The sequence below is a fragment of the Coptis chinensis genome, unplaced genomic scaffold (assembly GCF_015680905.1).
Source record: "Coptis chinensis isolate HL-2020 unplaced genomic scaffold, ASM1568090v1 utg4374_pilon_pilon, whole genome shotgun sequence".
In the NCBI taxonomy this organism is placed as follows: domain Eukaryota; kingdom Viridiplantae; phylum Streptophyta; class Magnoliopsida; order Ranunculales; family Ranunculaceae; genus Coptis; species Coptis chinensis.
This window is the reverse complement of record NW_028238153.1, coordinates 83430-98257: the sequence shown is the minus strand read 5'-3', so window position 1 is coordinate 98257 and position 14828 is coordinate 83430. Positions and strand designations below refer to the sequence as shown.

At 33.3% G+C, this 14828-nt stretch overlaps 1 protein-coding gene across 2 annotated transcripts; it reads right to left on the bottom strand.

Annotated features, from left to right (window-relative positions):
- Positions 1-7812: 7812 nt before the first annotated feature.
- On the bottom strand, positions 7813-11883 carry LOC147473146 (serine/arginine-rich splicing factor RSZ21-like). Of its 2 annotated transcripts, none has more exons than XM_086587773.1 (6): positions 11734-11883; positions 11518-11618; positions 10344-10432; positions 8998-9256; positions 8473-8592; positions 7813-8164 (listed from the first exon to the last, which is right to left on the bottom strand). In XM_086587773.1, the coding sequence occupies exons 2-6, from the start codon at positions 11604-11606 to the stop codon at positions 8128-8130; spliced, it is 594 nt and encodes a 197-aa protein (XP_086443899.1). In that variant the 5' UTR covers positions 11607-11618; positions 11734-11883; the 3' UTR covers positions 7813-8127. The 2 variants fall into 2 exon arrangements, with proteins under 2 accessions (XP_086443899.1, XP_086443898.1); XM_086587772.1 differs by having other exon boundaries at positions 11518-11623; positions 11734-11871.
- Between the last annotated feature and the right edge of the window lie 2945 nt (positions 11884-14828).

The following is a 14828-nucleotide window of genomic DNA, read 5'->3' as shown; positions in this document are numbered from 1 at the left end:
ATATATTTTTATTGAAAATAAACCGAAATACGTTAATGAGCAGCGATTATGGTGCATAAGTACTTGGAAACTAAGGGATCAAATTGAGATAGTCTCTTCCCTTTGTGGTTTAGGATATTAATCCGTAATTTTCAAATGAAATTATCTTAAACTTCGATCTAGTTTGTATAATAGTTTTATTAGATTTATGGTGATTTAGCGGTAAATCATCACCGCCTTTTACGTGTCTTAATAATGTGTACAAATCACTAAAACAGATTGATTGTTTCCATATCCTCAAAGAATACACTACTCCCACTTGAAAAGATTTATCACATGAGCGTGTCCCTACTTAACGGTGTCGTTATATTAAATTATTCTAAAAAATATTAACAACTATGCATAGCTATGAGATACGAAAATTATATTAATTACTCATTAAATTTTTTTGCACCACTCTCTATAAAAAGGAAGCATCAAACCTTGATAAAATTCATCGACTTCTTTTTATTGTTAGGTTTAACAATAGAAGTTTGATTAAAATTTTGTGAAAATGCCCAATGTGGCGAAGATAATATTAAAGGTACTTGAATAGCAAGACATTTCCAATCATAATAAAAGAATTATGATAAACACTATTTAAAATACAAAACTATATTTGTCGAGACATTTATTCCCCCTACATATAATACACATATATTTTAGGGTTATTAGTTCAATGCATTTGTATTAAGTTTCTGATTTTCCATTAATTATTCTTTGAGGTTAGTTTAATGTAGTACGTTTCATCCAATTTCCAAATTCTTATTAATTATTCTTTGAGATTAGTTCAATGCAGTTGCATCAAGTTTTCGATTTTTCGTTAATTATTTTTTGAGGTTAGTTTAGTGCAATTGCATCAACTTTATGATTTTCCGTTAGTTATTCATTAAGGTTAATTAAGTACCATTGCATCCAGTTTTCGATGTTTCGTTAATTAGTATTTCAGATTAGTTCATTGCATTTGCATCCAGGTTCCAATCTCCCGCTAATTACTCTTTAAGGTTAGTTCAATACATCTGCATCCAGTTTTTGATTTCCCGTTAATTGTTTTTCTAGGTTAGTTCGATAGTTTACAATTTCTATACATTTTGCATACATGTAAGTGCCTGTTTTTATAAACTCACTTTCGTTTTGGGTTCTTAATTACTTGTAATTACTCATGTGAGAAGGCTAAAATAGCGGATATTTATGCTTTGAGGTCAGTGCGATGCAGTTACATCCGACATTTCGATTTCTAGTTAACTATTTTTTAAGGTTATTTCAATGCATTTGCATCCAATTTCTAATTTCCCGTTAGTTAATCTCTGATTTTAGTTTAATACAGTTGCATCCAGTTTTTGGTTTTCCATTAATTATTATTTGAGGTTAGTTCAATGCGTAGTTGCATCTAATTTTCAATTTTATGTTAATTGTTCTTTGAGGTTAGTTCAATACATTTGCATCAAGTTTCCAATTTCCCGTTAATTATTTTTTAGGTTAGTTCAATGCAGTTACATCAAATTTATAATTTCCCATTAATTATTCATTTAAGTTAGTTCAGTGCAGTTTCATCCATTTTTCAATGTTTCGTTAATTAGTCTTTGAGATTAGTTCATTGCATTTGGATCCACTTTCCGATTTCCCGTTAATAACTCTTTAAGGTTACTTCAATACATCTGCATCTAGTTTCTGATTATTTATGCTTTGAGGTTAGTTCGATGCAATTATATCCGGTTTCTGATTTCCCGTTAATTATTCTTTGAGATTATTTCAATGCATTTGCATTTAGTTTCTGATTTCCCACTAATTATTCTATGATGTTAGTTCAATGCAGTTGCATTCGATTTTTGATTTTTTGTTAATTATTTTTTGAGTTTAGTTCAATACATTTGCATCTAGTTTTTGGTTTCTCATTAATTATTATATGAAATTTGTTTGATGTATTTGCATACCATTTCCGATTTCCCGTTAAATATTTTTCAAGAATTTACATCAAATTTCTAATTTCCCGTTAGTTATTAATTATCTGACCTTAGTTTAATGCAATTGCACCCAGTTTTCGATTTCTAGTTAATTACTTTTTGAGTTTAGTTTATTGCATTTGCATAAAGTTTTCGATTTCCCGTTAATTACTCTTTGAGCCCAGTTATATATTTGAATCCAGTTTCCGATTTTCTTTTAATTATCCAATGTGGTATGTAATACCAACTTCTACTGATCCATATGTAGTGTCCTTGCAAACATAACATAAAAAGTAAATTATGCTTGATTTACTATGTGAGATCATCGAAGATTATCCAGTTCCCGATTTCCCATTAATTATTCTTTAAATTATGCATGACTCACTATGTGAAATCTTCAAAAATTATCTACGAATGGATGTTGTTATATTATTAATTATTCTGAAAAATATTTACAAATATACATAACTATTATATATTAGTATTATATTGATCACTCAACCAAATTTCTTATAACGTGAAAACTTTACTCTCCATTAAAAAACAAAAAACTCATATTTGATAAAACTCTTCAACTTTATTTTGTTGTTTAATAATAGAAGTTTGATTGAAGTTATGTGAGATTGCCTAATAAGGTGAAGTTCATATATATTGAAGCTACTTGAATAGCAAGGAGTTCCCAATCATAGAAAGAGATAAGATAAACACCATTTTAAATGCAAAACTATACTTATCGAGACATTCCCACAACATATAACCCAACTATGTTTTGAGGTTAGTTCAATGCATTTGCATCAAGTTTATGATTTTCCGTTATTTATATTTTGAGGTTAGATCAATGCAGTTGCATCAAATTTCCAATTCCCGTTATTTATTTTTTGAGATCAGTTCAATGCAGTTGCATCCAGTTTCTGATTTCTTACTAATTATTCTTTTCGATTAGTTCAATACATTTGCATCTAATTTCCAATTTCCTGTTAATTGTTCTTTGAGGTCAATACATTTGCATCCAGTTTCCGATTTCCCGTTAATTATTCTGTGAGATTAGTTTAATGCATTTGTATTAAGTTTATGATTTCTCGTTTATTAGTTGATAAAGTTGCATTTACATATAGTTTCCAATTTCCTGTTAATTATTGTTTGAGGTTAGTTCAATGAATTTGCATCGAGTTTCCGATTTTCCGTTAATTATTTTTTGAGGTTAGTTCAATGCATTTGCATCCAGTTTATTTTTTGAGATTAGTTCAATGCAGTTGCATCCGATTTTCGATTTTCCGTTAATTATTTTTTAAGATTAGTTCCACACATTTGTATCATGTTTCCAATTTATAATTAATTTTTCTTTGAGGGTAGTTCAATGCAGTTGCATCCAAATTTTGATTTTCCGTTAATTATTCTTTGAAGTTAGTTTAATACAGTTGTATCCATATTCCAATTTACTATTAATTACTTTTTACGATTAGTTTAATACTTGCATTTGCATCTAGTTTTTGATTTCCCGTTAAATATTATTTGAAGTTAGTTCGATACATTTGCATCCAGTTTTTGGTTCCCCATTAATTGGTTTTTTAACGTTAGTTTCATTAAGTATTATATATATTTTTAAATATTTGTCATTATTGCTTTGCCGTTATTTATTTTTGTTCATTTTCTATTATATATTTTGTGATGTTATTTTTTGTATAATTGTTTTTAACTATATTTTGAGGCCGTGTTAAGAATATATTCGAAATAAGTTGGTGATTTATCATACATACTAAAATTGTATAATTTGTAATAGGGAATTAGTTTATACAAATCACCTATTATTTAGCAATTTTTTTTTATTTGATCAAATATATAAGAATTAGAATACTAAAAATATTTGATTCGTAATAGAAAATTATCTTTTATAAATCACATATTTTTTAGCAATTTTTTTATTTGATAAAATATATAAGAATTGGAAATACACTCAAACTCTCCAAAGAAGTTCCATATAGTGGGATTGTAGGTTATTAGAAAAGACTATCTTTCATATTACAGTACATAGGAAAGAGAAAAAACTAACTCTAATATTAGAGTACCACATAAGAGAGAGAAAATCCTCTATTATAGGTCTCTGCTTTAGTATATAGATAGTAGATATCTATCTAATAAAAAAACTTGGTATGGGCCCGCAAGGCCCCATCCGGCGGCTATGATTGTTTTTCACAAGTTATGACATGACATATTCAAAGTCATTCAAGATATGTGCAATTTAAAATATTAATTTGAAAAAATACTGAATCATTATTGATTTCGTCAACAATGGCTGCTTTGTGAACTGGATTTTTACCGTTCGGTTGGTTGTGATTCTTTTGGACCTAATTTGAAAGAGTGTAGTGGGCACAAGCTATATACTAGTCACTTATATGTGACATATGTATTATAGGATAACTAAAGCAATTAATTCCAATTAATCCCCAATTAATTGGATTAATCGCTATAAGTTCTTAGAGCGACTTGCTCCCGATTAGTGCTTAAACTGCACAGCTTGCATGAAACTAGAAAGTGGGCCAAAACTTTGTTAGTCCAGTGAATATCTAATAGTCCAAATCTTGCATACTTATATAATTGCATTTGAGAGTTTCACTAGGCTGAACTTACCGAGATGAATCAACTGAGATGAATCAACGAGGAATGGCTTGATAGTACAAAGCCACCGACTAGGGGTGGGAATTTGGCCCTAACGATCCTAACCCGACCCTGACCGACCCGACCCTAAGCCCTATAAAGCCCTCACAGAGTTTAGGGCAGGGCCGACCCGACCCTAAGGCCTTCTAGGGCAGGGCTAGAGTTAAGGTTCTGAAACATAAACCCGACCTTAATTCAGCCCTAACCAAGCCCTAGTTATAGTTTCACATTTTCACTATAAATATACGTATCATAATTGTTCAACTCTTTGTTAAATATTTTAAATTAAAATAATATTGTCTTTTATAATTTATCACTTACACCCAAGAATACTTCCAATAACTTGTCTTATATAACAAAAATTTGTCAACCTATCTAGCAGCCATGAAGAACAATGAGCACTAGCCTAATAAAAAAATAAGACTTTATTCCTTTGATCATCAAATCAAAGTCTAGAACTTATTATTCTCAATTTATTTTTCCACTTCTTATAAATTATGTTTTTATTCACATCCAAGCCAAGTCTAGAACTAAAGGTTTCCGTCCACACCATTAAAGCGAAATACAGAGCAGACATTAACACAGAAACAAAAAAAAAACTTTTGTCTGAAAAATGACATTTGTAAAAAGAAGAAAATATATAAACCCGGCCCTAAAACCCGACTCTAAAACCCGACCCTAAAGCCTTTAAAAGGGCTTTAGGGGATGGAACTTGAGATTTAGACTTGTGACCGACCGACCGACCGACCCTCTTGAATTGAATTTAAGACCGGGCCAACCTGACCTTTAATATCTGAAAGGCTTTTAAATGTTTAGGGCCGGGTCGGACGCCCAACCCGCCCATTGCTCACCCCTACCACCGACAATCAACTGAAGTGCATTAGTAAGGCCTATTTTGCCAAGAAACAATTATTAAATAGAATAAACATTCAAGTAATTGGGCTGAGTGCCCAATTTTTCATTTTTTTTTTTGCCCTAAGTCCACTTTAATTTTAACTAATTTGTAGGTCTGTACATATACACTAGTTCTTTTGAAAATATTTTGATTTTTTTTAGAAAATTGGAACTACCGTTTAAATTGCTAATCCGTTTTAATTTTATAACAAATTGTTTTAATTAAGTTTTAAAACCCCATTTTTTTCAATTGGGAGAAAGACCATATTTTAATAAGAGAATAATTCCCGTTTTAATTAGATATACTAGATTTTCCCTTTTCAATAGAGAAAGAATTCCCATTTTAATAGGAAAATGATTCTCGCTTTAATTAGAAGTGTTAGAATTTATTTTAATAGAAGAGAAATTCCCGTTATAATAATAGGAGGGAAATTTCCGTTTTAATAGAAAATGACATAAAATTTTAATAGAGCTCGAAAAATACCCCTTGTGAGAGCTTTAATATTAAGATATAAATTTCATCGTAAGTCCAAAACCATGCTGACATCATCGTATGTAAATTGAAATTTACATATATAAAATACTATATTTAATTTAAATTTTCATAAAAAAAAAAAAAACTATATAAATTTAAATTTTCATATATAGATACATATTTAATTTAAATTTTCATATGTAAATACATATTTACATATAATGATGTCAATCTGGTTTGTCCGTGAGCCGAAATTATTAATGAAAATGTGTCTTTAAGCCAAAATTATAAGTAAAAAAATAATGAAATCAGCCTGGTTTTTTAGAGTTAGGGTGAAATTATTATTGGGCTTTGTCCTTGTGCCATAATCACTGCTAAGCATTCTACAAAGACAATAAAAAAAGAATCGATCCATTGTCACAGGCAATAAACACCGATAGTCAACCAAAAACGCAAAGAGTTCAAAAATCACTTCCCTCTGGCCTCGGCCAACATCTGACTATTGGGTAATACATCACCTTCACAACTTGCTCGAATTCTGCCCTTTTGCATCAGGAAAAGTAGAATACCATATCATTGGTGCCAAATTTTCCCCAGGTAACACAGCTCTTCAGTGGATGATGGAGTTACAGGACAGTGTTCGAATGCCTCAACCCAAATTCAGCTTGATGCTTAATGGTGAATAAAAATGACAAAATACTAAATGATGTTTGTGAGAAATTCCAGAGCTTTCCCATTTGTGCCGTCACACTCTTACTCTTTAGTCGTTAGAATAGCTAATGAAAATGCCAACTATACGTTAAACAGCCCGCATCAACCAAATTTAACACAAGGCCGAATACTGGCGCTTCACTAAGACATCTTTCCCTACTACTACTAATTTGGTTCATGTGCTGTCCAAATACATCTTCTAAAGAGGTTTGAAAACCATCCAATGCGGATATTTTTTGTACTAGAGACACCTTCATAATTTAACAATGCTAAAGGATTTAACAGAATTTTGATATGACTAATACATGAGGTTTTTACTTGTTTATTTGTTTCGTTAATTTGGGGGGAGAGTGTAGCTTTATAAATTTACCTTTTACTGTCCTTGTACCTTTAAGTGCTAGGTAAAGTCTCAATTGGCATACTGCTATCAAAATTAGTGCTTCCAGGGGTTACAGTTTACACAAATATATATTACCTCCTTGCGTGAGTGTGAATTTCCAGAAGAGGACTGAAACTAAATTGTTGCCTCCATGATTAATTTACAACTATCTCCCAAAAAGTACAGAATGTGTACATTAATTTAAACGATGTAAGAGACCACAGGGAAAAATATACAAAATTTGGTTGTAAACTTTCTTAAATCGATATTTTATATATATAATACTAAAAATAATAGATATAAAATGACAATTTAATTTTTGAGACTAATACTCTATTTAGGCAGTGGGAGTCGTCTTCCTAACCCTAGTTAATTTACAAAAGAACAGTGTCTAAAATTTTGAGAAAAATGTTAGCTCCCAAGATTCTTCAAAATAGATTAAAATACCTGCTTGAAGAATTCGAAGCAGCTCCTCAACCCTTTAAATTTAAATTTAGGAATTTCCGTTAGAAGTATGAGGATGAGGCCTTCACAGCTGGAGAGAACCAATCATGTATAGTAGCATCTAGGGTAGTAGGCAACCAAGACCCAAAAGAAGTCAAATTGAAGATCACAAAGGTAGAGCAAGTGAAGGCTGGACCACAAGGGTGCAGAAGTACCAACATGTGAAGAAGCAAAAAGAACCCTCTAGCAATTCCGTTTAAGCAGGGGGGAGACACCTCCTCAACACACAAAAAAAGAACAATCTCAGTGGGCATTCTATCCCTCTAATTATAGCAAAAAAAGTGGATATCTACCTTTTTACCTTGTCCTATTTGTCCTTTAGTATCTAGAACATAGACCATCATACAACAATCTTATGTATAATGTACTGAAGAAAAACAAACAGAAATGGAACCAATAGTGAAGAAGGAAAGAAACTTATCCAATCCGAGAAGTCAATGCTGAGGGCGAGCCTCAATTAAAAACAGTCTCAATGAAGTGTTGACAGTCTCAACACTCCGTGTCCATGTCTACTCACAATACAGTCGATAATCTAATTTAGCCAGTAATCAACTCCTGCTACGGTGACGATCTCTGACACCATTTCTGAAATTCATAAACAATATACTGTACAGTGTAAGCACGGAATCAACTAATTGTAAGCAACAGAAGAACTGTTACCCCTCCAATCCATTCAACGCATATTACGGTCTATTTAAATTTTATTTATGCAATACAATTCTGTTAGACAGCTTAGAGTTTGAAAGAAAATCATAAACAGTTGCAACCATTTAAATTGAAGATCACAAAAGGTGGATCTCTTAGCCCAAATGCTAAAAGTTCACTACTGGGTTAATATCAGTAAAGCAACAGAAGAAGATCTACATTACATTTCAATGGTATAGAAACTTTACCCATTAGCATATGGCGATTCCTCTCGTCCGCGGTGATATGGAGGTGACCTGCTATAGCTACGTCCACGAGGAGGGGAGATGCTGCGAGCTCCTGGAGAGTGCCCACGAGGACTGTAGCTCCTGTGTCAAATCAATATGACACAGCCACAAATTACTAAATGGTATGCATCAGCTTAAATTTGCAACAACCAAAATATATTTACCAAAGCAGTAGTCTCCAATTAAAAGACATCAATGAACATAATTAATGATTCAAAGCTTCAGGGTCAGCTTATGTCAAACTAGAAATTAAAAACCAAATGGGTCAGACATTGACTCGGTAGCATTGAAATTCCAAGGTTCTAGAACTTAGTCAGTTAAAAGCTTTTGTGGTTTTATTCATTCAATATGAACAAGAGTGGGCAGAAATGGACAATAACTAAAACCCTCCACACTTCACAATGCAAAAGAGAGCAGGCAGTATAAAGCAATCAGAAGATCTGTGATCAGACACCATTCAAGAAACTAAATTATTATTTTCGTTACCTTCTACCATAGCTTGGACTCCTGCGATATCTAGGACTGCGGCTACGACGTCTTCCAGAACCAACCCGCAAGCGGCATTCTCGAGCAAAATGACCAGGCTCACCACACTCATAACACTTCAAATCAGACCCTCCAGAACGACCACGACCACCACCGCCGCCGCCACCACCACCGCTGCCGCCACGACGACCACCGCCGCCATCTCTGCCGCCTCCACTTCTAGAATTGTGAGAGAGTTCAACTCTCCAGCCATTTTTACCTATTAGTTCACATGAGAAGTAAAACCATTTTCATATATAACAAGATACTTTTACCTATTAAATCACAACTAAAGATGATCTTACAAAATATCAAAACTCAGTGAGTGACTGAGGGATACTGAAATATTACAGATATGCTAGTGACTCATCGTGTTACAATTTACAAAAATATAACAGGATAATTTAGTAACAAGCATGTTCTATGAACTACAAAAACCAACCCCAAAAAATGCATTGGAGGCTTTGGGTAAGAGGGATGGTGGACTGTATTGGAATTACATTTGGTACCAAGATATTCGCTAATAGATCAACTAGAAATTTTATTGTACCACGAACGAATGGAGTGGTCCACTTGTTCAAATAAGGATGTGAAATGAAGTGGAAAATAAAATACCAATCACATGACCAGTTTTAAGTTTTAAATTCTAGACAGCAACTGACCGACTTAATATAGGTATCTCTCGCATACAACTCCAGACACTTAAGATTTCCTCCTAAAGATTGTAATTCTAAAAGAAACTTACCATGTATGAGGAAAGATACAATATAGTAGCAATTATACACAAATATTTTCTTTGCACACAGCTGATAGCACCACAAAAATAATATGACGAATGCTAGCAAGCATCACTTGTGATCGTGAGTTGCATACCTGCCTCTCACTACAAACACTGTCAAAAGTATTTGATTGTAAGCATCCAAATGCAAAAGTTGTGTTTCTAGTGAGAGGCATGTATGCAACTCACAAGTGAGTTGCCTGCTCGCATTCCTGTAAACACAAATCCAATCTAAATATCAAAGATCAACTTCCAAAAAATACTAATTGAAATGCAGTTTTTTTTCTTCTTCTCTATCTTATTTTTCCTTATTTTGTTGAAAGGTTTTTGGTTGTTGTTGTTGTTGTGGGATCATTAGCTACTAATGCCATTAATGGGAAAACATATTAAAGGTTGGACCAACCAGCCAACTAGGACAACAAAAAGAGAATAATAACAAAAAAAAAAGGAGACCAACAAATGAAGACAAATCTCTGTATACTAATTACTAGATTTCCACAAATAAAACTACAGAGCGTTTTCGACATACCATCCAGATCACGTATTGCATCCAGCGCATCTCTATGATCATCAAAATCGATAAAAGCATAACCTGGTGGTCTCCGTGCAACCCAGACACTGTCATCAATAAACAAGTGCAAGAAATGTAAAAGACGAATAAAGCATCATGACATCGGATTAGTTATTCAGTTAACTTGCAACAGTACAGATGCAAGAAAAAATTAAAATTTGCCTTGATTTTCTAGATTTTCCTCCAAAAAGGAGGATTGAAGAAATGCAAAGATGGATGTTTACTAAAAGTTGCTACTGAACAGTGTCACACGCCCAAGTAATCAAAAACACATTGCTTCTTATTGCTGCTGACTGCATATATCTTTTATAGTAGTAGAGTATAAATTGTTATTGAGATTGCATACACATCATGTGCATTGGAGGCTCAAAAGTGTTTTACTAAAATTTGCAGTCATCCATCTATCTTTAACACACATTTCTGTTTGTTGGTGACACTCTATGTTGTCAGGGGCAAGGCGAGGCGCAAGGTGATAGGTTTCTCAACAAACGCCCTGGGGCACTGCCTTAGGAACACCTTTGACAATTTTCATACTACTGCCTTTGCCGCCTTGGCTCCGGGTCTAGTGCCGCATAGGCAGCGCCTTGGGGTGCCTTTGAGAGCATATGTGATAAATGATATACTGTTAATTCATATTAATGTCACTTTTTTATTACTCTTAATATGAAACTAGAAAAAGGGGACATGGTGACAGTTAAAGTAAAAGCCTCGACATTGGAGGAAACCCTGATTGTAATCAAGGGGGTTTGTTGTTTCTCTAGTCCGAATCAGTTTCGAGCGCCATGTAATGAAGTGATACTCTAACATGGGCTCATCTTTGTTGTCAAGGGCGAGGCGAGGTGCAACGCTCTAGGAACACCTCTGAATACGACCTAAAATTATTTTACACTACAATTTCTACCTTGACCTCCCCTTTGACAACATAGGGGCTGCTTAAAGTGCTGTGCCTGCAAACACAAGCATTTATTATAACTAGTACTTTATGTATTTTATTTTCATTGATTTTCCTTCTTATTAAAAAAACAAGGCCATCTCATCCTACAAACAATGTTTCATATTCATTAGATAAACAAGTCGGTTTTCAAACCACATATTCTTTATAGTCAACTATAAGAAAATTTTGTGTTATTACCTTTTTAAGACACCAAAAGTGCGAAATTCATCTTCAAGCTCTCGTTCAGTAACCCTTGGATTCAAATTCCCCACATACACACGCGACATATTTTTCCACCCCTACTCTAAATATAAACGCATAATATTACTTTTATATTAGTAAATTAAAACTGAAATCCAAAGTCGAAACCAGCTGTTCATATTTGATTTAGAAATCAGAATCTATTTTATTTACCTTGTAATTAAAGTATAATAGACAGAGAGAGCGCACGCAGAAAGTAAAACCTAACCAGCTCTCTTTCACTATTGAACCCAAACTTTGCTGCTTAAGTTCGAAAAACCGTTCTGCCACGTGGTATATGTGAGATGGGCTCAAAGGCCTTAGAGGATCGGACCTTATATGGGATCATAGGCCTTTTTAAATAGACCGACAGTATCTCGGGCCTGTCGCATAAATGTTTTTCTGATTAGTCAACTCCCTGGCTAAATGTTAATGTTGAGTAACGTTACCAGATAAAATTATCATGTGAAAGATTCCAGTTGCCCGCAATCTATTTGATAAATTAAGTCAAATTGCAATTCGAAGGAAGAAAATATTAATGGTGAGGAATGCAACACCTTAAATTACATTTGATGAATTCTACAATTTTGTATGTTTCACCATCATGAGGAGGACGGCTCCTCAATATCCGCAGGCCAATACGGCAAAAAAAAAAAACTAACTTATCCACGACTTAGTCTTATTAGTTGACTTGAATCAGGCAATAATTTAGAACGATTGATGGAGTTGTAAACTGAAAAAGATTGTAAGAAGATCAAGTTAAATTGTTTAACAGCCTCCTAGGAATGCAAAATTTGCACCTATAATGCAGGCTACAATTTTTTTCATTCATGCTTCTGTCTTTAATTTTCTATCAAGTAGTCTATTAAGCGTAGAAAAAAAAAAATGTCAACCAAATATTAATAATAGAGGGTTGAGTACCGGCAGGGTGGGGGCAGTGGCGGAGCTAGGATTTTGGGTGAGGGTTGTAGTGCCAAATATTGTACCAACTGATATTTCAATCTGTAATTTGGTCTATAAACTGAGATATCGCCATAACTCTTTCAATTGAATGTTGTAGGAAAGAAGCGGAAAAGAAGAAAGATGGACAGATATCACAAAACTATTGGATGAAGTCATGTAAAACAACTATAAAAAGATTGGATGTAGAAGAGAGAGAGGAATAATTTTCATTTTCACATTTTCATTTATGTTTTTCACATTTAAGGAAAAGAGAAAGAGAAGTATTGGTAGGTTGTTAAACTCCATTATTGATCAATAAGAAAACTCCATTAAACTTGAGTGATTCTCTTGATCATTACATTAGCACCGTGTCGTCTATGCATCAAGAACATTGATTTCAATAGTTTGATTTCTTATTCTTTGTTGCGTGAACATCGATCAAGATCGAATCATATTATTCTTCAACTAAGTGTTCGAAAAAAATTCTTCTAAACTCAATCATCAACATACCTCCAAAGAAGAATACAAATAGCAAGAACGTGATAAATGAAGAAAATCATTCACAAACAAGAGTAACACGAAGATCTGAAAGTAGAAGAATGGAAGCAAGGCCCAATATTTCCATGCTGGGCGAAATATCGGACCCCAAAAAACCGATATATATCGGTATACATCGATATATCAGAGATATTTCTCTTTTTAGTAAATTAGTCAAAATATCAGTTTATATCGATAAATGTCAGAAATATCACCGATATATAACGATATATATCAAAAATATGGGTCAAACAAATCGGTCAAACAATCAAAAGTCAAAAGATTTATATCGGATATGTGGAATATATTGAAAAATATCATCGATATTAAGATATATACCGGAAATTGCAATATATATCGGTTTAAATACTGTTTAATATTCGGACCCGAAATATCAAAAATATCCATATCGGGTACCCTGATTTCTAAGATATATCGCCGATATATCAATATATCGGTCGATATTTTTGGCCCTGAATGGAAAAACATGGTGAAAGAATCGAAGATATACAAGAAAAGGAAGAAGTTTCTTTTCAAGTTTTCATAAGAAGATTAAATGAAGTGGAAACACAAAACAAGTTGTTAGCAAAAGAGAATGAGGAAATGAAGAAAGCAAATAAGAAGAAGAAACAACAAGAATGAGAAAGAATCCAGTTCTATATCTCTCCAATTGCTAAAAGAAGTCACCAGCAAAAAACTATATCGACAAGGGAGAGAATAGTCCAAGAAACTCAAGGAATTCCGACACCACAACAAATCACTAAAATAATGATTGAGGAAGTGATGCAGAAACAATTTGGAGATCAATTGCTCAAAAAGGGCATCTGCAAAGAAAGCTAATTGATGATGTTAGTAGAAATCCATTTAAAAAAGAGATCGAGATGGTGCCTCTTCCTCCCAAATTCGAGAATCCAAAATATAGTCAATATGACGGAGCATCGGATCCCATGGATCATCTGTTTGGATATCGACATCAGTTCTTAGTTTACCAAGGAACTACATATTTGGATTCTCTGTTATGTAAGTCATTTTCGTCCAGTCTAAAAGGGAAAACATTAAAATGGTTTTGTTCTCTACAAGAAAGAACAATTTCATGTTTGAAAGCACCTCAGTTCAATTTATATGGCTTCAATGGGAGTTCCACAAAACCAGCAGGAGAAATCAAGTCACCAGTTAGAGCAGGACCATAAATAGTGATGACTAAATTTGTAGTCATCAAACATCAATCTGATTATAATGCCATACTTGGTAGAAAGTGGATTCATGATATGAGAGTAGTACCAAGTACTTTCTACCAAGTCATTCGATTTCCAATTGTATATGGTTTACATGAGATAAGGGGAGATCAATCAGAATCGGAGAAATGCAACTTCGTTACAGTAAAAGGAATGAAGAAGGAGAAACAAAAAGACATTGGAGGTGTCTTAGAAAGTAGAAAATAACAATTAATGGAATCTTTAGCTGTCGAGATCGATACTAAAGAAGACCAAGAGCAGTTAAAGTTCACACTGGAAATGAAGAAAAAAGAAGAATCATTTGTAAGCAAAACAATAGAAAAAGTGGAAAGGGTCAATATTGGAAAGGATGATGAAAAGTGTTTCACGTTCATCGGAACAGAACTGAGTTAAAAAATAAAAGAATATTTGATGATAAGAAAGGGACAGAGAATGTTGTTGCTGACCATCATTCAAGATTACTAGTAGAGAATGCAGAAGACAACTTACAAATCTGTGAGACTTTTCCTAATGAACAATTGTTAAGCATATCAGAAGTACCATGGTATGGGTATG

Excerpts from the sequence above, each read along its gene's own strand:
- LOC147473146 (XM_086587773.1), bottom strand. The coding sequence starts at position 11,606 with ATGTCGCGTGTGTATGTGGGGAATTTGAATCCAAGGGTTACTGAACGA. Across the intron at positions 10,433-11,517 it reads ACTTTTGGTGTCTTAAAAAG|TGTCTGGGTTGCACGGAGAC; the intron begins GTAATAACACAA and ends TATTGATGACAG. Across the intron at positions 8,593-8,997 it reads AGTCCAAGCTATGGTAGAAG|GAGCTACAGTCCTCGTGGGC; the intron begins GTAACGAAAATA and ends GATTTGACACAG.